This window comes from Conger conger, chromosome 5 (genome assembly GCF_963514075.1).
Source record: "Conger conger chromosome 5, fConCon1.1, whole genome shotgun sequence".
Classification (NCBI taxonomy): Eukaryota; Metazoa; Chordata; class Actinopteri; order Anguilliformes; family Congridae; genus Conger; species Conger conger.
In genome coordinates, this window is record NC_083764.1 from 44,620,871 (window position 1) to 44,648,658 (window position 27,788).

Genomic DNA, 27,788 nt, shown 5'->3' on the forward strand with positions numbered 1-27,788 from the left:
CAAAAACAAGATGCAATGGTACATTATTCAAAAATGATTTAATTACTTTAAAGAAATGGGTATGGAAAATGTTTTAGTCTAACCCAACACCAGTATTGGTCAAGCTATTGCACCATAAAACTTACACCAGACCCAGAACCCTCCAAGGGTTCAAGTCTCATGACCTTGGTCATTTTGCATCCTGATTATGGCCCTGAATCAATTTAGACATTTTAATATTTTCTCATTCTACAAATAAAATATTTTATTACTATATATATTACAGTTGAGAACACGGTGTCATAAACTGTAAAACTGCCCGGGACTCACAAAGCTAAAAGGAGAATTATGGCCCTGTCAAAAGCTTCAATTTGCTGGCACTGCAAAAAGAAAAGAAAAAAAAGGAATATGACATTTTAATGTGATAATCATTTATTTAATAGGAAAATGGAATTCACAATATTATATAATCTATACCCCCTTAAACATAAAGGTCTTTATTGAGATGCTTCAGGGGATTGCATATATGATGTTATATTTCACTCAAGCAATAAGGTAAGGTGGTATGGAAACTCACTGAGATGTATAGGTAATCCTCATTGGTATGGAATGAGGATATTGCTTTTATCGTACCATAACTGGTCATAGGTTCACAAGGATATTTACGTTAAACACTTTCTACGCGCTTGAATTTCATGAATGTGTTACCTTCAAACGCTGATGTGCCAATCAATTAATAAAACATTAATTCAATAAAGTGAACACAAAATTGGCCTACCTCCAAATTGCCTCGGTTTGTAGAAAAGCAATGGCGCTTAATTAATTAACCACGTCACATGTAGTTGCAGAATAAGTTGTGTGCACTGTTATGTTAAAGGCCTGTGTTTTCATCGGAATATTCATAAAAGTGACATAGTTACGAGGAGAAAGAAACACATTTACAATAGGCTATCTCTGACTTGTGCACACAGACTTTTAATTCGGGGAATAATAATGGTAAGCACGGAAATCATCTTTTTTTAAACTCTAGCGAAACCTCACAGCTTTTTGTTTGGAAGCAAGGTACTGTAGACTGTAGGCTGTGGGCCTAGCAGCCAAGCCGTCACATATCGTTTTTTGTTCTTTTTAAAAAAGAACACCAGTGACACGTTTAAAAACGCACAGTCGGTTTGATTTTGTGAAACATTTTAGCCATTAGCCGAAATTACACAGGCCTGCAGTCGTTGCTAACTTTTGTATAATAGATTAACGTTACTGGATCACAACTTAGTCTACAGTTCTTCCTTAGACTACTGCTATCAACATGCAGGTAGGATATAGCGTTTTCCTCGATGGCGACTTGGTTGTATAACAACCCATTTAGCAGTGTATTGATAACGCACAATCTTAGCAATGCATTATCCCTGCAGGCTTGTACACCATATAAATGAGTGATTTCAATGAAATGTATCCTTTGCCAAAACACAGGGAAATTTAAAGCCTTGAAAGTTTTTCTTCACAAGGTGCTGTTTTCAGCAAACTTAACTGAAGTGTTTTAAGTGACAGTTGTTTTAATTGTCTTATGAAACAATTATGTGAAGTGCTCACAGTATTCTTTTCTCCAGCCTTTATTAACTGTTGTGGGCCAGATAATCCCTGCTATTTTCTTTCCTCCCAATTTAGAATGTTTTGTAAAGGAGGCTTATATTGTGCTTACTGTCTGTGTTCACAGGAGAACAGCTGTGCTAAAATATCCAAAATACATATGCACGGTGGAGTGAAGCCAATGGAATGTGTTATCTATGGAAATGAGGTATGTGCTTGCATACCTTAAATACCACTTGTGTCCTGGGGTGACTTACCGAATTAACAAATGTATGGTTCGGCCGGTGTTCAGTGACAACTTACCCTTCAACAGGTGATTCTGTACATTAGATGGGCATGCTGCTAAGAAGTGTCTCCAGTGTAGGCAATCTGATTAAGTTGTCACATCTTATTGATTGGGCTTTAAATTAATTGTTTTAGGGGACCTTGGTCCATGCAACAGTGAAGAAAGAAAGCACATAAATATCATAATCATGGACAAGCTCATTTAGACACTACCTACATAATTATTTTGTTCTTTCTTGGCTTGTTCAAGGTGGACAACCATGATATGAACCTATTCTCTGCTCTGAATTCCTCTTTGGAGGTGGTTTCTGATGAAGAGGTAGGGACGATAATTTTATAATATACCAATAACCATTGCATTTCCACTTAACATTTTATATTTTAGCAATACAGCCTAATTTAACATGTAGTGTGTATAATTTAAAATGTAGCCTATGTGGTTAAATATTAAATAATGACAACAAATATCTATGACTCAGATGCTGGTCTGTATAAACGTGCAGTATTTACTGTACTATATGAATTGATGTGTACCAGGAAAACTTCAAAGAGACATTGGGTTTCCCAGAGCCCTGGATATCATTAATGGAAAATGTCTCTTTAGATATCAACCAAGAAAGAAAGGCATTGGAGGCTTGGGCCAGAAGACCTAAATGATACGCTTTTGTATGACTTCACTGAAGCACAGAGCCGGGAGAAGACCCATTGAGTGTTGTGGTTTTAGGGTGTTTGATATCACAAACCTGAAAAAACACAAAGGAAGAAACATTTAACTCAAATGTATACGTATGTTGAGAATTCTGGTGCACCCCCAGAAAATAATAATAGTTTTATGTTTTTAAACGTGCACATTATCGGTGTATGATTTATAATAAAGTTATTTTGTTTATATTAAAGAAAATAGTTGCTTTTATTGAAAAGCGTCATGGCACAATCTGAATCTTCATTTGCTGAGAAATCTGGAGTCGTGTTGATGATGTAGCTTCTGCCAGGCTGTGTGATGGTATGTTTAAGTATTGGTTGACTGGGTCCGTTTTTGTTTTAGCTCACTTGCAGACCTATTTTTCACATCAGTGTTTGTCTACATTTAGTCCCCATTTTGCTGGCTTTCACATCATTTGATCTAGTGGTTTAGTCTACTGCTGTGACCTCTGTCTTCATGGACTTCATTTATTTGTTGCACTTGGAGATGTAATGCTTGTGGGCTGGAGGGGATTGTGTGGAAAAGTGGAGTAGAACTAGAATGAGAGAGCCTGACTTGTACCCTTGAGTAAGGCAATTAACCTGAATTTGCTTCATAAAATATCCAGCTGTAAAAATGGATCATAATCATGTTGCCCTCAATAACAGAATCTGATAAAAATCTATTTTAATGTTGCAATTCTTTCCAGTAATCTCATGTCCTCTCACACATTACCATCTTCTAAAATTAATATAAATTAAAACAATCTATAAATTAACTAACATGGTAACGTGCAATGATTTATGATTTGAACCAGAACCAAAACCTGCGTATAATTTGATCTTCCCCACAAAAGGCAAAGACACCACCAAGGTAATACATAGAAATTCAGTACTTTTATTTTACATTCATACATCTATATTTTACAATACATTTTATGCGGTTTAAAAAAATGTCCAATCCCAAAGCAATTCCTGAAGATTTACAACTCAGGCAAGGTTGCATTTGCAGGGTTTTACAGGTAGAGGAAAAGCAGGAGCTTAAAAGGAACAAGTACCGTCGTTGAGTCGTACCGTTTAAAATGGGGTTGAATAGAAAAAGAGCGCAGTCACCTCAAAAAGGCACCTGGAGGACACACAGTGTATGTACAAAACCAGGACTATATTACACCCTACTGTAGCTTCTAACACATCGATACCTGTAAACCTTCACTCGCCAAAAAACTGTACAAATACATTTGAAAGCAGTTTTAGACAAAATATGTTCTCGGTTATGCATTAGCAGTACCTTTTTAAAATACATATTTTCAGCCATTTCCAGAGCTGCTCTGCCAGCAGAGCGCAACCTGATTTGACGTAATTGTACATTTATTATGTCACAGAACACTTAGAATGGCCCATTTCACACTTCAATTAGGATTGCTAACTGCAGTCACCCTCATGCTTCCATTATTTTTTTTCTCATTTGTTTTTAACAAAATCACATTTGTTCAAATAAGCAGCACTGATAATTGTGGGGTAAAGTCAAAATACATTAAAATCTCAGTTTAGAATGAATTTTTACATGGGGAATAGAATTTATTCATGGATTTTCTGAATTTGTACAGTTTTGCCAAAAAATACTAGTACCCTAAAAAATGTACCAACCTTCAAAATGTATTATACTTTCAAAAAAAGTATTTTATAAAGAAAAATGCTGTATCCTAAAAAGGATTTCAATGTCAACAGAACATCTTTTTCACCAAAATAAAGCTTTATATACATGTCAGAAAGCTTATATCCATGCCCACTTTTGTGTATATGTATATTACACAGACATTAAAGTGACTAAATCATAACCACATCCGGTTCTACGTTCACATGTAGAGGAAACCCGTTTAAGTTAGCATTCCCTGCCCAAGTTTTTTTTTTTTTTTTTTCTTTTCTTTTCTCCAACAGTGTGGCACTACAATTTTGGACAATTGTACAAAGTGAGGGCCTTCCATGGCTAGGCTGACTTCACTCTGGATTTTGCTCAGCAGGCCTTGGTGATGTCACTTGGCAGTTCTGTAGTGGACATGCGGTACTGAACCTTTGTGTTGGTGATTGCTCCGTGCTTCTGCCGAAGATGCAATCTAAGCTGACTCTTGTGGCGAAAGTGCAAGTTGCATTTCTCACACTAGAAAAGGAAGAAAATTCTAAATTAGCTTTTGATTAGTTTAAGAGAGGATTTACATTTGTCAATTCAACAGCATGCATGTTTATGGATTGTGCTGGTCTCTTAAATCGGCAAGGACTACTTGTGAGCCAGAAAGATAAAGGGAGGAGAACATGGGTTAAGCAGTCAGGTAGTAGGCCCAGGAAACTGGTGGGAGTGTGCTTACATGATAGGGCTTTTCTCCGGTGTGTATGCGTAGGTGGCTCTTGAGTGTCTGCAGATGGCGGAAGCGCGTCCCACAAATCTCACAGGGGTACGGCTTCTCTCCTGTGTGGATCAGCACGTGGGCCCGGAGGTGAGCGACCTGCAGGGAACGGGAAGACAAAAACTCAGACTCCTTGTTTTCTTCTGCATCATTTTCATTACAAGGGACAGCAACATTCCCCATTACGTGACCAAAAGAAAATGAAGCTTAGAACAATCAGTTGTAGCCCCATACCCCACTCACCTGTACAAAGCGAGCACCGCATGTCTCACACTTGTATGGCTTTTCTCCTGAGTGGATACGGGTGTGGGTCTTGAGGTTAGCTGGTCTATTGAACTGAGCTCCGCAGATGTTGCAGCGATATGGTTTCTCTCCTGTGGCATTTAGGGAAAAGAAATTAGCCTAGGACTCCAGAGGACACCGGACATGATTCTTGTACCATTTCTTGCGGTCTGCTCTTTACCTGTGTGGACAGTTTTGTGGCTGGCAAGGTTGCCCTTGTAGCGGAAGGAGGCTTGGCAGCGGTCACATTTGTATGGCTTGTCGCTGTGGACTTGAAGTGTGTGCCGTTTTAGGGAATCTTCCTCCAAAAACTTTGAGTCACATTCGTTGCAAAAGAATGTACCGTTTTCTGTAAAAAAAAAAAAAGAAATAAAAAAGGGAATTCAATATTCATTGAATGAAAGTGGACTACAATCAGCCGATGCTACCATCTTATTTCCAGTGTTTTAAAATGGGCCCGGCAGGAAGAACCTCTTACCACAGCTGGAGTCGGAATACTCCGAGTGCAGTTCGGAAAGCTCTTCTCCGAACTGTGATCCTGGAGTGTTGGGACACACTTCAGAGTGCTGTGGAGACAGAGTCCCACAGGAGGAGCACTTCTCCTGGCTCATGTACAGAGAGTGACCATCACTCTGCCTCTGCGATCCTTCCAGGGCCCTAAGAATCACAAAAGCAACCACATGCATCATTGCAATGCACTCCAAATACACAACCATCAGCACATGGCAAATGTTCAGAGCCTATGCTTTCAACCTAGCTGTCCATACGCAGAGGAGGTTCAAGATAGGTACCTCACGGAAGACCATGCCAAACCCCAGATTTATTTTCTTGCAGCCCTAGGCCACACTCAAACACCCTTTGGCTTGGGAATGTACAACTTACACAAACCAATCAGATGAGTAAAGAACACCTAGCCACAAGGGCAGATCAGAACACAAATTGGTTCGTTTTTGAACCAGCACATTTTTGACAGAAGAGACAAATGGAAAATGAGTTCCTTGCTTTCTGGTTGAGAACAAAGTTATTCTGTCAAAAGCTGACAGATTTACCTCTCGATACATTATACAGGTATATGTTTGGAGAAAATTGTGAAAATTGCTGGAGCTCACCTGCTGATGATGCTGTTGAGACGACTGGCCTGTGGCATGAGCAGCTCCTCACTGTGCCGGTTGATCTTGGTTGCCGTTGTCAGGTCCGTGTGCTCTGAGTCACCTGACTGGAAGTAGGCTGGAGAGCCCAGGCGCTGTGGGGAGTGAGTCTCCGCCTCCTGGGGACTGCTTTCGTTCTCTTTGGGTGTCTGGTTGGCAGAGTTGAGAACGATGAACTTGTACTTCTTCCAGTTGCGGGCCTTGGGGTCCTGTGAGCCCTGAGTGGGAGGGGAGCGGGGCGGCGTGCACGACGGGGAGCGGGGTGGAGCCTGGGCCAGAGCGTTTTTGCTGCTACTGGACTCAGTGGGGGAATTGGGCTGACAGTCGGACTTGAGGGGGCTTTGCGGACTGCTCAGGACACCCTTGCGTCCATTGAGGGAGTAGTGCTGGTGGTGACCCACGTCTTCCTCCTCTTCCCCGGGTGTGGGCTCTTTGCCCATCTCTCGGTGTTCCTGGGCCACGCCCGAGAGACTGTTCTTCCTGACACTCAGGCCCATGAACTGATGGATGGCCCCCGGGGGCTCCTTCCTGACCACCTCCTCCCTGGCCACCTCTCTGGATGAGAATGATGTCATGTGGCAGACACCGGAAGTGCTCCCAGCACCAGGCCTGGCATACTCTGCCCGCACCACAACGGTGCTGTCGGGTGGCCCGCAGTGCTTCTGGTGGACTGCTCCCCCTTTAGGGAGGTCTGTGAGGGACGTTTTGGGATCCGTCAGCTTTCCGAGTGGAAATGGGAACCCCTGAACCGGAAGATGGCCATAGTGGTGGTACGAGTTGCCAGAAGCATTAACTGCACCGAATATGCTGGGACAATAAGCCCTGCCATCGCTGAAAGGAGATGCGTGGCTGGGTGGGCTCTCCACAACATCACGAGCCCTGTAATTGTGGATGTCCTGAGATAACAGCAAAGGGCTACCCAAAAAATCCTCTCTGGGCAGCTTCACTGAAGGGTCCCTTCGGAGAGAGCAAGAAGAACCTTTTAGCCTTAATCGGTTTCAGTTTCAGCTATTCTGTACAAATAGTGACATCACTGCCAACCAGCTCAGGAAACATTCAGCGAACTGAAAGTTTTTCCTATCGTTTCTGGGGATTTCTTTTGACTTTGTTTCCCAGACCTAAATTGGCCACCACAAAACCTGCACCATCTGCAGGGTATGAGCTATGACTATAGTACATCATACTGTATATATACACACAATTCTCACCTGGATTTGATAAACCTCTGGCAGGTGTCCACCACATGGTCCATCTGCAGGTAGATGGCGGTGTTCATGGTGGCCATGATCAGACTCTCCTTTAACGTGAGACATGACGTGTACATGAACTCCAGCAGAATGGCAAAGCCTTCGGGGTCCACCTTCGGATCCAGGCTGACGGCGTTCAGGTTACACTTGAGAGAATCCGTAAAGATGGTGTAGAACAGCCCACTTGAAATAAGAGAAAGATGACTTCAGCATCATTGGCGACATTTACAGAGATAAGTAACTGATACTATATTCTCTTCACAGTCATACACACATGCATTATGTTTTATAATGTTATTCATCCATTTACGAAATGTCAAATCAGATTTAGCACCTTGCTGATTGTACAGCCCAAGTTGGCCACAAGCCAGTAGTCACCTGTACATTCTCTGTAGTCTAATCCACTTTCCTGGTTTCTTCACTCGCTTACTCGTTTGAAATGCACACATTGATATGGGTATGTAACACAGCAACTTACCTGCAGGCCATAAGGACGGTCTTATGGGCGCGAAACTGTTGTCTGTTCACCAGAATGGTTACATCCGTCAGTATATTTCTGCTGCGCAGCCGGTTCAGGTTAAACAGCACGTCACTTGCATGGCGCATGAACTGAATGCAGCTATCTGCTGCACATGCCATTTTGTTAAAATCTGAAAAAAAAGAAAAAACATTTTTAGTAATTCATAATTACTTGGGGGAGGGGGGTCATCTGAAAGGACTGTCAGTACAAATCTTTAATCTTCAAATACATTGTCCTAGTATATCCAATATAAATTTCAAAAGTTAAATCATAAGCTACCACACATAATAGTCCAAGTTTTAAACGAACTGTTCACTGTTTTTACAATTTCACTTTTAGCGTAGGTTACGTTTTCGATTGGCTCAGACAATGTATGGGAATTTCATGCGTTAGAGAAGATCGGCCATCTTTACAGTGCCAGGTATAGGCAAGACATTTGGCGTTCATGATCATGTAACGCCAGGTCATTTGAAACGTCTTTAACCACACACAAAATCTGTTTGGGCCATCAAATCCAAAACATACCCCAATACTGAAATGTCTGGAATTTATTCACGGAATAAAGTGACAGACAGTCTGAGGGTGCAGAACCGTGTTAGTCATCAATGAGATATATTCCACGCAGGTTTCCGTTTCTAATGTCAGGCGTAAACTTCAGAGCGTGTGAATTTATCAGGGGGCCTCATCTGCGCCCACAGAGGAGACGCTTGTGAGAGCCCTGGAAGTCCTGCTGAATTGCACATGCCACCGAACACACATCGACTTAAAGGGAAATTCGGTCTCTCAGGGACCTCGATGCAGGGTAGTAGCCTAATGGTTCCGCATGGTGCAAAGTAACAATGAAAGTTAGTAGGCTAATCAGTTTCGGGATGAGGCAGGCTAAATTAATATCGGATTTATTCGGTAATTCATAAAATGCAAGTTAATTCAATAAACTGAGTGCGCAAGTAACTGCTTGCGATTAAGCAGACCCACATGACTTCACCCAACCAATGAAAGCACTACTGTACATCGCCGGGAAAATGAGTTGCCTGCGTTAGCCGGACAGTGAGTCTGATGTTAAAGGAGTGTTTGCTTGTAAAAAGAGTGTGGAATTAGACCGCCAGGACAAGGGTAAATCCAGTTTTCTATGATTTGATAGCCTAGTTTTCTAAAATGGCTAAAACCACCCGGTTTTAAATATCCACTGTACATAGTATGTGACATCAAAAAGACGGGAACATCTTCGTTGCAGTGACAGCCTACTGCGAGGGACTGTTCAGAATGGGCTGCAAGACCGAACGGTCATTACCAAGGCCATGTCAGCACAGGAATCACTTTATCACTTTCTTTCGTCTTGTTAGTGGGGCATCATTTTCATACATGGAAGAACCATTTGTAAAAAAAAACAAGAAAAAATACATTTTGTTAGCAACTGGGACTGTGTTCGAACGTTCAGTCGAGGTAAGCAAAACATTTAAAAATATTGAGTAACTTAGCCTGTTATGCAGTCGTTTTACAGTCTATGGACCTCATTGTATTTTCAATCAAGATAAATATAGGAAACTATGAATACCTGTAAAACGGACTTTATTCCATTGTTCCTGGTTTAATCGGATATGGAAAGAAATCAAGTTCTAGTTGGGCAAGCTATTTTTCACAACCGTGCAGGTCCTACGTTGCACACTAGAAGACATGCGTAACACCGAACACTAGATGGCAACAAAATCCACAAATTACGCACCAAATCGACAAAACAGCCATAGCACAGCTTTGACACAGCTGTGACATTAAAATGTTCCTCTAAGTGCAGCCGTACAGGCCTACCCTTTCATATAATTGGACTAAACATTAGAATTTTGACAAATGGTAGTAAATAAGTCTGCTTCACAGATGTGCGGTCATGAAGGCATTTGAATGACAACGATAATAAGTGGTTCACAGTATAGAATGTTATGAATTATTTGTGACGACAAATGTGTCAAAACGATACTAGCAGCACGACAAGTGGTGTATAAATGTTTCAATGAGTATTTCATGTTTGTGTGCTGTAAAGTGTAAAGAAAAATTATATAAAATGCATAACAGAGTACCTACAAATGAATAACGTGAAACCATGAGAACTGTAGCCCCTTCTCATTTATAGGACATGGGTATAGATATGAGAAACGACAACAGCAAAAAAATGCAGAAAGCAATAAGTATGCTATTACTGAAAACATTTAAAGCAAGTATTTCAATACACATAACCTAGCTAACAGAAAATGCCGACGGGAAAATGTAAAATATTATGACCAAACTTTGAAATTAAGGCAGTTTCCATTTAAATAAATAGGTGTAATAATACATTCATATATTTAAAAAAAATTCCCTCAACAATGACCTCGTTTTTTGTTCTGATCTAGTCCGGTCGGATCTACAGTAGATCATTGAAAGGGAAAGCAACATTTAAACAGACGGACACGTGCACGTAGAAATTAAGGGGTTTTATTGTGGCTATAGCTCAGAAACCTTGGTTATTCCTTAAACAATTCTCAACATTACTTATTTTCATAAGAATTCAAGGATTTATTATGTGCACTCGTTAAAAACGAGAGCAAATCGATTATATGAAATGTAAAAACGCACATTTGACATTTCACAAACAAAATGTGAACGTAGCCTACAAAATGAAAGTTCCATGGCCTGCAAATTCAAGAGCAGACTCAAGTTCTAAAACGACACAGTGTTAAAAATGGAACTTAAAAACGGAGAACCTTTAGCTAGCAATTTCTCTTTCCAAGAATAGACAGGATGTGTCAACAGCATGCAAACACTGGATTGAGAGATTTCCCTTTCCTCCAATGCCAAAGTCGCAAACCTTCCACTTGACAGTTTTGAGAAGTAGCCTATTCTCGCCAGAGACCAATGCGAATACCACGCATGGAAGGCGAAAGTAAACGGGAGTTCTCATTTATTTTTATAAACCAGGGACGGGTTTCATTAAAAAAAAAAGTGTATATATATATATATATATATATATGATATATAAACCGACGAGTAGCTTATTCAACGTTATTCTTTCGTAGTAAACTAATAAGACTAGATTCGATTGTGTTTTGGATGAAGGCTACAGTTTAAAATGATTATAGGCTATAAGTTACGGAGCAAACTATTGGAACAGTAGAAGTTCAATAGACAAGCATTCGTGTCTTCCTGGTGTCATCCGCAATAAAATTAATCACATTTAACGGCTACAATGTCTCACAGCACGTTCAAATAGAACAGAAAAAACAACAGAACAATTTAGCCTACGGTGGAAATATACCAGCGAACTCTGGAGGGAGGAAAAACACGGGTGGAAGCGCTGCAGCGCAGATTAGTTTCTGAAACCTAATCAGACAGGCTCGGCGGCCAGTCCTGAATTCCCACCCACAGTTCATATTTTATCTATTTTCTTTTTTAAAAAGACCGACAGCCACACATACAGCTTGCTATATGTAGTCAATAGACGTTGTTTTAAAAAGTACTAAAGCGACTAACCTAAACACTGATCAGCTAACGTTAGCGCTCGAGTAGGCTACTACGCCAGGAAGAAAAGAAAACATTAAAAGACCATATTTGGCCGAGTCATACAGTTGACCATGTTGGCATTTTATAATTAAAATAGATCCAACAAAGTGGTCGTGACAACTGAAACGGACCAACAAGCGTAAAATCTTCTTGCTTTCAAATCCAAGCAAGCAGCATGAACCTATTTGGACAGAATGGAACCGTCACCTGACAGTACCCACGAACATTGAATCCTATTTTTTACAACTAACATTACAAAAGCTACAGCTCAGATCTGGTCTCTGCAACCAGACCAAAGAGAGCAAAACAGTTACGATTAAAGTACTGTCAGAACCCAAGCCACTCGGAAAGATCACCAGGACGCACAAAACTGTCCAAAAATCCTAGGAATACATTTTAAAACACACATAGAGAACGGGCTTTATTACAAAGCCACCTGCAAAGGAAATGTACAGGTTCGCGCCAAATAATTGACATAAAGAATAAAAAAATCACCTGGTTGGGCTTTCCTAGAAACTTCTTGCATCACCACTTCTAAGAACCCCAGTTCTAAGAATCAGGAGAGCTCAATTCTCGGAATTTGAGCTTCAGGCGGTACCATTTTTAAAGGACAGGGGAGGATCACAGTTTTGTCTTAGTCGTTTAATTTGCTTTCAAGAAAAACTACTTTTGAGGCTTGTAAAACATTTGAACGATTAACTGAGAACTATGAAAAAAGCAAGAAATTTGCCTGCTTTAAAGTCCAGTTTTAGAAATGGATTTTAAGAAAATGATTTGTCCCTGATCTTCTCTTCACCCTTTCTGGTGGATGCCTCCAAACACAGACGGTCACATGGTTAATATACGTAGCTGGTGTATTTAGTCCAGCCTCCAAATTCTCAGAACTAATTTGCTATTCTATGACATAAGCACTGTAGCCTGTATGCATTGCCCATTTTAGTATTAAGCAGTCAGTTGTAGTTTACACAGAGCATAGGAAGTCACACGTTCGTCCTGTATCCTGATATAGATTTTAGGTCATTTCCTTTTTTTAATGTGTTTTTTCTTTTCCCAATCGCGGCACACAAAGATTAACTGTCTAATTTTTCTTAATATTGGACTGACGTGCTACCGACTGGCGCACTTTGGAACGTCACAGGATTATTTATTATCAAAAAGAGACTGCTTGAAAAATGTTCTGATTTCGCATCGGGAGCTTGTTTTCGTACGTAGCAACATACATCAGAGCGGGTTTGTTTCTTATAAATGTCAGCCAAATTGCCGTCTTTCAAATTGCGCGACATTGGTGACTGGTTACATGTGTAAGTGTACTTAAAGTAAAAGCTTTTATACAGTGGTAAAATCATGAGGCTGAACTTTTGGTATGTCGTGTAGTATGCTGCTATGTCATTTCAGAATAGTCAAGGGAAAATATTTTGTTTATATAATACTAATCAAGTGTGCTAGCTCGGCACAGCCAACTTTTCATTATTTTGTCGATTACAGAATGTCAGATTTTAATAACGCCTCGCCGCGCTACAGTGTTTCGAAAAAATCTCTGGACTTGCAGTAGGCTATTGTGTCACAAAATAAAGTATGTTAAGATATGAACGTTATGCATGCAGTTGTTTATTTCAAGAGGGCCTGCGTTATGTGTTCGTTCTCATGGTTGTTATCATTGGTCTTTCATGGGCTGATGTTTATGCTACCTGAAAAAAATGATGCCAGTTATATTCTGGATCAGATAATGATGCACAGTGTCATTCGAATCCTAGTTAAACCAGGATGATCACCCAAAGCATTGCTCATTGCAAGTGAACTAATAGCTGCATAGTGTGATAATGCACAATATCATTAAGAAGCAGAATGATTTAAATGGCCATTGAGTTTTTTTTGTTAGAATTTTTCAGTTGAATTTTCCTTAAAACATAGGTTACTGTAAAGTATTGATTTCAGTCAGGGCACAGGGCAGCTGGTACAGTAGCTTTAATGTCAAGTAAAGCAAACTTAAAGCAGTGTCTGCAGATTGTTGTATGACAAAATGAAGCAAATTCAGTAGCCCTGAGCACAGTTTTCAAAGGGAAATCAAAGGAATACTGGTATTAGCTCCTCAACAGGTCTTTGGTTGACATTGTCCACCTTATGCATGACCCTTGACCTTTATTGGGACTGCTAAGTTTCTTTAGTTTAGAAACCTCCTATGTGATTCGATTTTCCAATGTCCGCCTAGGAACACGCATCCACAAATCAGAAGGGAAAGGTTGTGAAATGCATCCCACATTCTTAAAGGATTCAGGACAAGAAAAATGACATAAACAAATGGCCAGAAATATTGCATGAGGACAGTTAAACAGCTACTTTTTGTAGCTTATACCCATGGTGCTGATGGTGTTATGGTGTAAAACTACAAAGCATCTAAACAATGATAAAGGTGCCACTGTGTATGCCCTGCAAACTGTCTAGCTATCCATATGCTTTGGTTGTAGTCTCTTATGTTTTTTACCTGATGGTCTGGGAATTAGCCAGGGTTGACACTATTGCTCCCATTAATCGGATGAATGTATTAAGAATTGTATAGCATTGAATTGTAAGTTGCTCTGAATGAGACCATCTGCTATATTAATGTAATGCAAAATGTTGTATCTTTAGCTTGCAAGTATCGAGCCAGATACCTCAGTTCATTTCTTAATTAACTTGCTGGTGTGTTGATTGATTGGATTAGGCTGATAGCCCCGAGATGATGAAATAGCTGGCAGTAGGTTAGTTGGACAGACATGGAAGTATCGCTGAATTGGCACAAGCTCAATATAAGCCTTACAGGGGCAGGCCCCACCTGTCTAGTGATAACGTGTACTGGAATGCATGGAATTGTTTGTGCTCTTCCCCAAATGTTTTTCGCTTTTTCATGAGCTGATCATGAAATTGATATCCACACTCCTCGACATCGCAGTAAATAAATAAATGAAGATAGTTTGGGGATGGCCAAAGGTCATAAATGTTTATGAGTGACAAATATGTTATGTCTTATCAATGTGTATGTGTATCATTCAGTTTTTATTTATTTATGTATCTTTTATTTACACTGTTCTTGCACATATTGTGGAATGTAGCTTGCTGATCTGTTTATATCTATTTGTCTGTTTACACTGTTTTTTACAATGCATAGTGCACTTTATGACCTGCAGTACTAGTAACTTTATAATATTTGCTCTTTGCACAATACTGTGCATATAATATACATTATTTAGGCATATATATATATATATATATATATATATATATATATATATATATATATATTTATATATATATATATATATATATATACATTTTTAAATTAAAAAATAAATATATATTTATTATTTATTTTTAAATTTTTAATTCTTGCTCGTCGAAGGAGGATAAGCAAAGTAAGAATTTCATTGTATGGTGCAACCGTTGTGTTTTACTTTGCATATGACAATAAAACTCTTGAATCTTGAATCTTGTATCATATTTACAAATCCTATTATTTGGAGTGGTTTGAAGTGTTTCTAATTGCATGTAATTCAACCTCTGTAAGTATTGGGAGACTTAATAGCCCTCTCCTGACAAGCAATGATTTGTGAGCCTTGTAACGCTTTTAAAATCAACAGGAATATAATGCTTAAAGTGTTTTACAATGTGTTGTTGGTGTATATTTGCGCCATTTACTTTTTATTGTATCTTTTGTCAAAACTGTTTCCATCTGCTTTAAAATAAAACATTTGAAAATGAGTCTTCCTTCAGGCTGTCCTTTGTTTTCATGCCAGTGCCATAACTGTTGTGCATGATCAGCACTGCATACAGTGGTCAGAAATACTTTTTTTCAAGTATTCTCAACTTGGTTCACTTAATTTGCGCACACAGAGGCAGAGTGCGAGTTGCCATTGGTGCCCATAACCAGATACATGTTTCATATATTCGACTGTAAGCATGATTAAAAAAATTGAAACTCAAAATTGCTATCTTCTACATTTCTCAAATGGATAATTCACATAAAATAAGAATTAGACTTGCTGTATGTGATTGTTTTGGGCAACAGTCATTTTAAGAAATTCTTAATTTAAATTAAGTGGGCTTTCAGAGGGGGTGTCATGTAATGATGCTTTTCCGTCATAACTTCAGGTATTCTATGCCTTTGCATTTTGACAAGGGTTGTGGATATTGCTCATTATGCAATTGATCCAACTCCTGTGACCCCCATAATGAGAAGACCTTTTTTTATCATCACGATTTTGTACATTTTGAAACGATAACTGATGATTATGATGGTTATTCTATGATTATTAATAGTAGTAAGATTTTACTGGGCGAGGTGAAATGCCTGAAATTAAAACCGAAGATTGGATCCTTTTATTACATTTTCTTAAATGGATAAGTCAGTGTGTGTGTCCAGGGTTTGTTTCTGCAGTACACAGCATGCTGGGATAGGCTCTAGCACTCCCCATGACCCTGAGTTGGACAAACGGGCCCTTTAAGTGCCTACAGTGGTTTGTATCAAGGTGATCCTGTTATATTACACAACACCCCGCCCTGGTTTGTACCATGCTTTTACAGAGAACTGTCACAAAGATGCTATACAGAGAAACCAAAGGAAAAGTTGACAAAAACCAGGCCTTAAGCCCCCCCAAAAGTGTGGGTAAAAGGAAGAAAAAAGAAAAAAACTGACAAGAGGGCAAAAAAACCCCTGATGGGAATAAATAGATCTCGAGAGAAACACGGTTACAGAGGGGGAGCCCATCACCCAGCCCAGCTAAAGTAGATGTGGAGTGGATGGTAACACATACCATTAGGCATCAGTCACAATGATTAATCAAACGGGCTTGAGCAGACACTGATCTTTTGGTAAATTCAGTTATGGTGTTTCACTAAATTGTTTGTCAGACAAAGCGAGACATTATGTTTCTGCTATTGGGACAAAGCAATGGGCTTTTAGAGGACAGTGACTCAGAATTGCTCCACTACCCTGAAAGATTGCTAAAAAATGGGAGACCAAATGTGGTGTAATATCCCCGAAGAGAAATGTGTTGAAATATATTACATTTACTAATTTGGAATTTTTAGTTTGGTAATATGCCGTTAATCATATATTTCTTGGATTGCAGGCTAGAGTCGCAGGGATCTCAGATGTTTCTCTCAACCAACCATGGGATGGTTTGAATCTTAACTTCGACAAAAGGCAAACATTTTTGGAATTTTCCAGTAAAACCAGAGAGGGTTAGGATCGCTGAAGACTGATTGCATATGGAACAGCCCCTCCTGCCCACGGTACAAGTGAAGGACGTGTCTGGCTTATCAGTCGAGCTCCAGACAAGGTCATATTTGACTTTAGAATGTTTCCACTCAGCTTTTTGCTCAACTGTTTTGCGAGGCATTTCCTGTATCACATTTTGCATAATTGGTGTTCGAGGTTTTTGGATAGTAACTTTTTTTTGCTGTCGAGGATTAGGCCATTGAAAAGGATCCTATTCATTTATTTATTTATTTATTTATATATGATCAGAAGTTGGGTTGCATTACCTCTGTCTGTGTCACTGTTGCTTCAGCCAGAAGCATTAAGCAATAGGTCTGGGTGAGCCAGAAGTATCAGTGCTGTAAACAGACATTGTGAAACCTGCTGTACAGGACATTACTCTAGAACCCTTCTTTTCTAAACCGGTACTTGTGTAAATGGATGACTTACATTTTTTGCCACTCCTGGACCACTGAGAATGTAAAATCATTTTGAGAAATGTAAGCATTTTTAAATGAATGGCAGTAATATTCCATGAATCTATTATACAAGACCAAAGATACTGCAAGTATCTTGGAAAACTGTGATCTTGATTAAACTTGATACTATATATTATGCATGCAATGTACACATGCATTCATAGTTATAATTTTTATCTTGCACACACAAACCATAAATTGTCTAGTTTGCTTCCTCAAATAGTCTGTTGCCACATTAATTTCTCCACGGCGCTAACTGTTCTTTTGCGGAAGACAGTGTCCTCATTTGTTACACAGTTGTACTAAAGATAAAAAGATTCCTGTCCTGTGTTTGTAAAAATAAATTCTCCAAATGGGCAGATCGGGAACATCTGAATTTTGTTTTTTATTTGCTGACCTTGATCTGTACATGGGGGGGGGGGGGGGGGGGGGTTGTCAATACTCTTTCTAACCTGTTGTCAATATTCCAATAATGAAATGCATAGATACAAGATCAACCTTAGTATTTATGAAAAATCAATTCCATCAACTATTGTGTGAAGCTTCAGTTTCCTCTAAGCTTTAGAATTTTTTGCAGGTTGATTCAACTGTCACCCTAAAACATGATACTGTTCTTTTTTAAAGACTTTCTTTCTGTATAGTATTTACCTGGACAATACTGTCCATATAACTGGCTTTGTATTTGTTTGATGGACTTAGACCTGTATACTTGTGTTATTTCCTGAAAAAAAGAAAAAGACTACAGCTTTCTGCATTTTCAAGATACCTCTATAGTTACAAACAAAAATCTGGTAAACCTTCTATTCTTGCATGGGTAGTGGCTCTGACACATAATCTGAATGAATGAAAAACAGATTAAATTAGGCTCCCCTTACTTTATTCCACCCAGTGCCCTCACCTAAGAGACTGTTCAATCCCTCACTGCTGGTGTCTTACTTCTGTTCAAACGAGGCCTCTCTGAATTTAACAGATACCCTAGCATTACAGCTCTTAGTGGTGGTAAAAAATAATTATTTAAAGACAATATCCTGGATTCAATTTCATGTTTTTGTTTTTTTCTAAAAATTAAATGCACGTATCATATGCAGGTTATATTTTTCTTCACAAGCACAGTTTGGTGAGATGACTGGAATTCAGCAAAACTGTATTTGTAAGGAAGCTACCCCCACCCACCCGGCCCCTGTTTAACTGGTTTGGTAATTTCCACTACTGATACATTAGCATATCTGGTAAAACTCTTCACCTAAACTAATGTGTGTTGAGTATTCTGATGCAAAATGGCTGCCATGCATCGCCCAAGTCGACGATACACATAGCTGGTAGTTGAGGTATTCCCCATTCACTGTGACACACTTTGAGAGATTCAAATTTCACTTTTGTTTGATTTTATTTACAATAATTGACATAACTGTAATCATTATGTCACTCATGGTTTTGAGATAAAAATAGATTACTAAATAAAAAAACAGAAACATGAGAGGCAATGCATTAAAATAAAAGTATATAGTTTCTCATATGTTTGAACACAGCACATATTACTATCAGGGTTTATTTCATTTCTATTAAGGGTGCCAATAATTCTGGTGCCCATGTATATTATCACTTTGTTAAAGGTCAAGTTCATCACCATTCATGTGAATGTGGCAAACTGAGGTGCCCCTTCCTCATTTAAATATTCTTATATTCTCAACACAAATACAGCCAAACAAACTTCAGAAACAAAGGACTCCCTCTCAAATATTCTCCTCCTTCGACTTCTCCTTCCTCCTCACCCTTTGCTTTACCTCTTTTCGAAGCTAATGCTCCTCCTCTGCCCTATAGTACTTGGGCACTCCACAATTAGGCTAGCTGCCTAGGTTCTGCTTTACTTTGCCTCGTGTGGGGGATTCTCTGAAAATACGGAGGCACTGTAGCTGATCAGTGGCGGGTATTCTGTGAGGAACGCACAGGTGTTTTCCGCGCTTGTGGAGCAGGCTCAATACCACCCACAAATCGAGCCGTGACAAGAGCGCGGAGCATGCAACCCCTGTGAAATTTTCGTAGCGATCAAACGTGCAAGCCACATGAAATATTCTGCGCTGGTTATAGGCACGAAACACTCCCACCGCTTATAGAAAACGTCAAAAAATGACCCACATATCTGTGGCTTGTTATACTGTAAGTAGGTCTATATTTTAAGAATGCTTTTAAACAGAAGTTTCTGTAAGTAGCCTACTTGTTTGCAAACAACAAAGAGAAAGTTTGGCAAAAGAAAAACCACTATCTTTTTAAAGCTTTGTTTCTAACTTTGCTTTTATGTTTTAAAATGACACGCTGCTAAATTGTCATTTATCATTATCAAAGCACAATTTAGCAAACGTGGGTTCAGAAACGGTAATATAATTAAATCGTAAATGTGGTTGTGTCACGACAGAGAAGTGGTTTGTAAATGATTGGCTGTTCACAGATCCACACCCTGGCTAAAGGTGGACTTTTTAACTGTCTCCTAGTTTTTTCAACTAATTCCCCGACCGGAGCAGATTCCCTGCCTAATAAACCTACCTAGGGGCATGAAAAACCCCTGCAGAAAAATGAGCTTCATTTTTAGGTATGACCTATAAACAACGTATTATTCAGCAATGCTAAATAAACACATCGCAAACAGCGTCTACTTAATTCTTATTCTCTCGAGGGTTTAAGTGCCTTTGACTTCGTTATGCATAATGAAGGTCCATAAACCATCCACAAATTTGGAGAAAATGTGTAAGTTCCCGGGCTCTCCCGCTGTGTTGAATCACACGCACGCAAGATAATTACTACTTTGCCAAACACTTTCCTAACAAAAATAAATGACCCAGTTAAAAGAAGGTGAGGAAAAAATTGCATGTCATCAATACCAGGATCGTTATCTACCAACTACGCGTGCCACACTACGCGTGACCCATTGCACTCACCCATGGACAACGCACAGTGGTCGCAGCTATGTCATTCAGTGTATCCGTTTCACTCATGATAAATATGTATTCACCTCCTGTCTCACAGCCAGCCAGTAGTTCAAAATAAACATTCCTCTGTCATCAGATCACATATATTTTTTTGTAGAAATAGTACACTATGCACCATGTTGTTGCTTCCAATAGCATTGGACTCAGGAACAATTGGTTTTAATGTACTACCTTTTGGACCTGGAGCTAGGATAGCATTCACTGGAGCCAAAGCTAACTACAGTACACGGTTTTACCCACAACATGGCCATCAGCACCAAACGTTACTGTATGTGGAACACAAGCATATACCCAAATTGAGATGATGGCCAAGCCTAGGCTTTTCTGTAAAATATGGGCCCCAGTATTACTTTTGTCATCCTCTGTATCGGATAATAATTCCTTAAGGATATAGCACTTTTCTTGAAACTCAAAGTGCTTAATGCAGAGTTTGCAGTGATCTGTGATGTCTAAACTGAGGCAAACTCGTTTATAACATACTTCTAAAATGATTCCATCGAACACCAGGGAAGCAGCTTATACACATGTCTTATACACATGACTTTGCTATAAATGGCAGTTCATTTGGGCCTGAGTATAATGTGAGAACTTGGGGTTTTGGTTTCTTGAGGTTTTGCTTCCTGTTGTCTCTCGCTGCAAGCTTCTCATTGTCACCTGGACAGGCAAAGCAAGAGGGAAAGTGCTTCTCCTTTTTAGCCACAACATTGTACGAGAATTTGAAAAAGTCTTTCAAAAGAAGAGTGAGTCACGATAATCTAGTCTCTTGGGAATGAGAACTTTTATTTACTTCACATTGAAGAAGGAACAGAGCGGACATCGTGACGGGTCACAAAGTGACAAGTTCCAAAGATGGCGGATTTCCTACCCGGAGGGCTCCTTGCATACTAAATGCTTGCTTATCTCAGATCAGCGAGTTCCTTCTTCTTGTCGTCCTTTAAAGGATGTTCGTGAGACTTTTGCAGGGGTTAGTTTAAGAGGCATGATGCAACAGAAGTGCAATGCTGCGGAGGGATGCGGTGCAAGCATCTCTGAAGGGGTCGCTTCAGTTAAAGAAATAAAGATTTCCTGTGCCGTTAACAAGGATGAAGGTCTGTTCTGCAGGCACATGCACTACTTGGGCCCACGAGCATTCAAATCAGCACACTTCCTGTGTGTATATGAGAGACAGAGAGAGTGAGTGAGAGAGGCAGAATTTCAAATACTGTTCTTTGTAGTTGTGGTGAATGACCATGCGCCCACATAGCCCTTTGGTCAGCTGTCCTAGTTTCAGTAATAGCTGAAAATTCCCTCAATTACGCACGTGTTGGCTACGAGAAGTAAAACTGAGAAAGCCTTGCCCTAATTCCTGATGCCTATTTATCCTAATGCCCTCATGTGTGATAGAGTTGGGACTTATCTTTTCAGCTCCTTGCAGCCAGATTAAAGGAACACACAGAGACTTTGTTGGTACCACATTGAATTGTAAAGGGCCATGGAAATCAGAGTTTGTCCAATGAAACAAACTTTTCAGGATGTTGATCATGAAGAGTGTGAGATCTGAAATGAGGAGTACATTACTCGGTTTGAAGGAAGGTAGATGGGACAGAATGTTAACCAAAAACATAGAAGGGGAAAGGTTTCATTAGTTTTCATTAGTGGGAATAAAAAATAAAAAAAAGAGGCAGACTTTATCTCAGGACCACCAAAGAGATACATGACTCATGCTCTCTGATCTCTGTAAAGGCTGCTCCTATGAAGTCTATATCAGATGTGAAATGACTGCATTTGAGTCATATCCTGGTGCGTTTTCCTCTCTAACCCCATACAACCCACCTGTGGTTTAACCATGTCGCATAACCTACAGCTCTAGAGCTTGAGCATGTGTGTGTGTGTGTGTTTGCATACGTTTATGTATGCACATGTGCTTCAATTGCATCAGTCAATTTGAGAGATATTATTGTGATCAGAGACAAATGATATAATATGCAATTTGGCATTCTATATAATTTAGTGCAGTCCATATGCACCTTTAGTCCTAAAATGATTTAATCACAAGTATAATGGCAACAAGACCATTATATGTATTCATATGTATTCAGTATGTATTCATACTGCCAATTTTAGGTTGCATAGCTCCTTGCATATTTTAGCTACAGCTGAATTTGCCCTTTGATGGTCTTGATTTGAGCTCCAAGACAATCAGATACCTTTGACTCATTGTATAAATGAATGCCAGATCTGTCTAAGTGGCAGAAAATGTAAAAAATGTAAAAGGATTGTTGAATTCAGTTTCCACACAGTATTAGGGCTCAGGTTAACATTTAGCTGGGAGAAGTAAATCTGTATGTTAAGAAATAATGAATGGTTTCAGACATGTTCCACTGCATCTGCTGGCAAACTTGAGCCAAGAGTACCCAGTTTACCCCATTCCTTTATGTTCCATGCTTTTGGTGCTTTTCTATACATTTTTTCCTTACATATTTTTTTTACTGTTTGGCAGATTTGGCTGTGGAGAAGCAGTGCTTGAGAGTCATTCCAGACTGCAATGGACAGGGTGTCAGGAGAGGCCCTGGATGTAGTACACAGGATGTGTTCAAGACGGGCTCTGCTTATCCTTGAGAATAAAAGCATGTATTCTGCTCTCCAGCTTGCTCTTAGGCTCTTAGGCTACCAAGCCCTTCCACAGGCGTATTTTCACCAGATGTTTCAAAGCAATTTGGTTAATATTCCATCATTCCAGCTACAGCAAATCCAAGGTATATCTTGGTAAACTAGTGAAAAAAACATTAACCAAACTGAGGTCACCCACTGTGTGAATATCATTTACCCCCCTGCAGGCTGGGAGAAAAAATCTTTAAGCTACATTTTCCGGAAAGTTCTGCAGTTATCAAAACCAGACTCCCGATGGAAATTCTTTTGTGTGGTTTTGCAGGGAGTAGGATATAAAAGTCATTTTCATATTTTATTTATCATGTTGGAAGGCACAATGTCAACCCGCTACCCCCACCCACTGCTCCCTGGATAATAACACAGTAAAGCTGTAAAATAAATCTTTATTGAGGAAGTCTCCTTCCTCATGTTTTTCCCTCACTCCAATGTACTACTAAAACAAATGCTTTCAGCTCCTTTTTTTTGTATTTTGTCCCGTCATTACACTGGAACTAGTGTGCTCTTTATTTGTGGGTGCTGGTTTGCATCATAACAAAAACAGTGGCCAGTGTGGAAAATGTGGAGGAGTCAGACTTTTGGTGAATGACTCATGGCTTCTCACCCTCAGGTCTTGTCAAAGTAAGTTTCACACCACGGGTCAACTGTTCAACTGGGCCCCGACCTCTCCTTCCAACACACTTGAACCCTTTGACCTTGCACAGTGAGAGCCCCATATGCCCTGCTCTCTAAACATAGCTGAGGCAACAGGCCCATACCTGTCGACTAGGGTCAAAGGTTATATCGGCACTTTGAAAACAAAAGGCTCTTGGGGGAAAAATGCATGAACCCGGCAGAATGTTTTTTTTTCTTGCAAGTTCCTTGTTGGCGATCTTAAGGTCAAACAATCATGGGCACCCAGTGCTTGTTGGTGTTGTTGTTTACAGTTATGTAGCAGTCACTGAAGCTAACACACAGTTACAGCTGTGCTTTCCAGACCATAGCTCGAAGATTACAGATGTGAGGGGGCCTGAAGACCATTATTTTCACTTTCATATGTTTGCTATCTCACAGCCATATCTCTGCTGCAATACCCTATAAAATCCTCTAGAATGTCTGAATTAATCTTTTAGAATATTTTCTAAATCAAATCAAAAGAGACTAGGGATATTACACATATTAGGTATGATCAATAATGCCTATTAATAAAACTCAAATCTCAGATTTATTTTGATCTGATATAACCTAGCATGTCTGAAAGGTATGAATTTCAATTGGGTTTACAACTGAAAGTTTATATCAAAATACGAACACATGAGAGATAAACTGATGATATGGCAGTACAAAGCAATACAATGTGACTTTAATAACATGACCGTGTGACCGCCTAACTTCGACTTCATGATTCAGATTTCTATTCCGTCAGAGCCCCCCCCCCACCCCTTTTCCCCCCTTTTGGTTTTGCGTCAGTCTTCAGTGAAACTGTTGACAGTGTACCAAACCGGGAACTCGTGGCAAAATAATACAATTTGGCAACACTATAGGCATCACACGAGTGTCACAAAGATACAGTAGTTCCTGAAATGGGGGCCCTATTATCCTCCGCTGGTTTGGAATACATTTTATGTGGAATTATTTATTCAATATTTATTATTGAATTTGCTTTTGTCAACGCTTTGGGTTGTCAACTATTATGAACATTCATAGGTCAGTATTGTTGCTGTACATACTATCCATAAACATGTCATTAAATGATACACACTGGAGGTCAGTCAGTGTACTGCATTGTCTCGGAGTAGTCAGCCTATACACGACCAATGGATCTGGGCAGTGTCAGGAATGGACAGGCACGGGAGCCCCACGTTTCCATGGGTTTCCTAGGGTGAGAGAAAGGGTATCATTCAGCAGAATACCCCCTGCCCATTTCTCAATAGCAACCCCTCTGATTTTTAGGATGCCCATTGCCAGTCCAATCATTTCTGCAGTGTCTCTGGTGAATAAATGGCGTTGTTCAGTTGAGTGGTTACAGGGTGAAAAGAAAGCACCTGTCTGCACGAGGTTTGAAGGTCAGACGCAGCGTGTGCCCTGTTCAATCGATGGAGGGTGTTGCAGCAATAGAATGGGCTTCTAAGTACAAGTGGGCATTGAGAATAAAGAAAAAATACAAAGTTGGCGCCTGCATTGATTCCTTTGCACTGACTACTACACAGTGTCAGAATAGCATTTCTGAAAAGGTGTAAAACAATAATAGTTGGGGAACCGACCTTATAGGGCAGTGCTACAATGTGATACTTTGTTACTGTCCTGAGAGAACTGCAAACTCGAATACTGATACGAGAGGGTTCAGTGAAGGCCAGAGCAAAGTACTATACACGTCTCTCTATAAATATATACGTTAGTCTCAGCAAACAGACATTTACAGGCTATAGGCTCAACAAAGCGATGTGTGGATAAGCCTGTTTGCACTGCCGTGAGCACACCGTTTCTCTTGCTTGAGCAATCGCACGCATTTGATTATTGTTATGCGTCACGGGCTGCTTAAACGTGAACCGTGTGCAGGACTGTCTTCCAGGTGACCGTTTAAGCTTTCGAGCGCCAGAGAGTGACGAGGGGCTCAGGCAGGAAGTGGCCGAGGGTTGCACTCCGGGCCAGAAGTGAGATGGGGTTGGCGTTGTTTCCACCGTGGGGCGCAGACTCACTGAAGGACAGAGACTCCTCCTCCTCCCCCTTCCCACAGGGTGACTCATAGCATAAAGCAAGGGACCCTTTGAATGTGGTGTGATTTGGCGTTGTCCCCAGCCCTGTCAGAAAGTTTGCTTGTGGGCAGGGGGGGAAAATTGCTTGTGGTGCAAATGGCAGAGTGCGTGGGCATGCGGCTGTGGGGAACCGTGGGGTGGATGCAACGCGACACAGAAATGTGGTTTCCTTGTTCCTCAGCACAAATAGAGAGGGAGGGAGACCAGAAATAAAACAAAAATACATTTCATTCTGATTAAAATTATTGACCGTGCGTTACTGCCAATTATACTATAATTTGTTTTCCTTTTCTTGTTAACAAAAAAAAGAAAAGAAAACTGGATTAATTTGAAGCGACATGAAGCAAATTCCCCCCAATGTCAGTCAGCTGATCCTGAAACTGAAATCTGCAAACAACACTAAACTAGTGCAAGCTTTAGATCGGAACCTGGCATCCCAAAGAAGAAAGGCCATGTGATCGTTTTGATCTTGAGAGAGATATACTTCTTCCTACACTGTAGCAGTTAAATACAAATGAAAACGGACGAACAGCAATTCCAAAATTGAACACATTTAGGAACTGAAAAGATAGCATTTGCTTTGGGTGAAAGACACACAGGCCCTCTGGCTGCTACATACAGTACTGTGCAAAGGTTTTAGGCAGGAATTAAAAAATGTTGTAAAATAAGAATGCTTTCAAAAATAGAAATGTTAATAGTTTATTTTTATCAATTAAAAAAATGCATGAACAGAAGAAGTTAATGAACAGAAGAAAAATCTAAATCAAATCAGTATTTGGTGTGACCACCCTTTGCCTTCAAAACAGCATCAGCTCTTCTAGGTATACTTGCACATAGTTTTTGAAGAAACTCGGCAGGTAGGTTGTTCCAAACATGGAGAACTAGCCACAGTTCTTCTGTGGATTTAGGCAGCCTCAAATGCTTCTGTCTCTTCATGTAATCCCAGACAGACTTGATGATGTTTAGATCAGGGCTCTGTGGGGGCCATATCATCACTTCCAGGACTCCTTGTTCTTCTTTACACTGAAGATAGTTCTTAATGACATTGGCTGTATGTTTGGGGTTGTTGTCCTGCTGCAGAATACATTTGGGGCCAATCTGATGCCTCCGTGATGGTATTGCATGATGGATAAGTATCTGTCTGTACTTCTCAGCATTGAGGAGACCACTAATTCTGACCAAATCCCCAACTCCATTTGCAGAAATGCAGCCTCAAACTTGCAAGGAACCTCCACCAAGCTTCACTGCTGCCTGCAGACACTCTTGTACCACTCTCTAGCCCTTTGGCGAATAAACTGCCTTCTGCTACAGCCAAATATTTCACATTTTGACTCATAAGGCCAGAGAACCTGCTGTCATTTTTTTTCTGCCCCCCATTTCCTGTGTTTTCGTGCATAGTTGAGTCACTTGGACTTGTTTCCACGTCGGAGGTATGGCTTTTTGGCCGCAATTCTTCCATGAAGACCACTGCTGACCAGACTTCTCCGCACAGTAGATGGGTGTACCTGGGTTCCACTGGCCTCTGCCAATTCTGAGCTGATGGCACTGCTGGACATCTTCCGATTGTGACGGGAAGTAAGCATGATGTGTCTTTCATCTGCTGTACTAAGCTTCCTTGGCCGACCACTGCATCTACGGTCCTCAATGTTGCCCATTTCTGCTTCTTCAACAGAGCTTGGACAGCACATCTGGAAACCCCTGTCTGCCTTGAAATTTCTGCCGGGGAGAGACCTTGCTGAGGCCGTGACCTTGTGTCTTGTTGCCATGGCGTATGACTTCTGACATTAAACTGTCTTCAGCAACCTCACCTTGGAAGCAGTTTGGCTATTCTTCACCCAATTTTAACCCTCATACACAGCTGTTTCAGTTAATGATTGTGTTTCAACCTACATATTAAATTGATGATCATTAGCTCCTATTTGGTATAATTGGTTAATCACACACCTGACGCTGGTTTGAAGGCAAAGGATGATCACACCAAATATTGATTTTATTTAGATTTTTCTTTTGTTCACTCACTTTGCATTTTGTTAATTGTTTGTTAAACTATTA

General features: G+C 40.1%; 1 protein-coding gene and 2 long non-coding RNA genes across 4 annotated transcripts; 2 read left to right on the forward strand and 1 right to left on the reverse strand.

The window, feature by feature from the left end:
* The first annotated feature begins 785 nt into the window (after window positions 1–785).
* Window positions 786–2,714, forward strand: LOC133127901 (uncharacterized). Its single transcript, XR_009708685.1, has 4 exons — window positions 786–975; window positions 1,691–1,771; window positions 2,099–2,167; window positions 2,453–2,714. It is a non-coding gene; the product is annotated as an uncharacterized LOC133127901 (long non-coding RNA).
* A 693-nt stretch (window positions 2,715–3,407) lies between these two features.
* LOC133128143 (B-cell lymphoma 6 protein homolog) lies at window positions 3,408–12,476 on the reverse strand. 2 transcript variants are annotated; one of them, XM_061241450.1, is made up of 9 exons: window positions 12,155–12,476; window positions 8,087–8,258; window positions 7,570–7,791; window positions 6,323–7,318; window positions 5,692–5,870; window positions 5,395–5,562; window positions 5,175–5,305; window positions 4,893–5,030; window positions 3,408–4,687 (listed from the first exon to the last, which is right to left on the reverse strand). In XM_061241450.1, the coding sequence occupies exons 1-9, from the start codon at window positions 12,183–12,185 to the stop codon at window positions 4,544–4,546; spliced, it is 2,181 nt and encodes a 726-aa protein (XP_061097434.1). In that variant the 5' UTR covers window positions 12,186–12,476; the 3' UTR covers window positions 3,408–4,543. The 2 variants fall into 2 exon arrangements, with proteins under 2 accessions (XP_061097434.1, XP_061097435.1); XM_061241451.1 differs by lacking the exon at window positions 12,155–12,476 and adding an exon at window positions 9,420–12,100.
* On the forward strand, window positions 9,150–17,739 carry LOC133128144 (uncharacterized). Its single transcript, XR_009708729.1, has 2 exons — window positions 9,150–9,571; window positions 16,765–17,739. It is a non-coding gene; the product is annotated as an uncharacterized LOC133128144 (long non-coding RNA).
* Window positions 17,740–27,788: the final 10,049 nt, after the last annotated feature.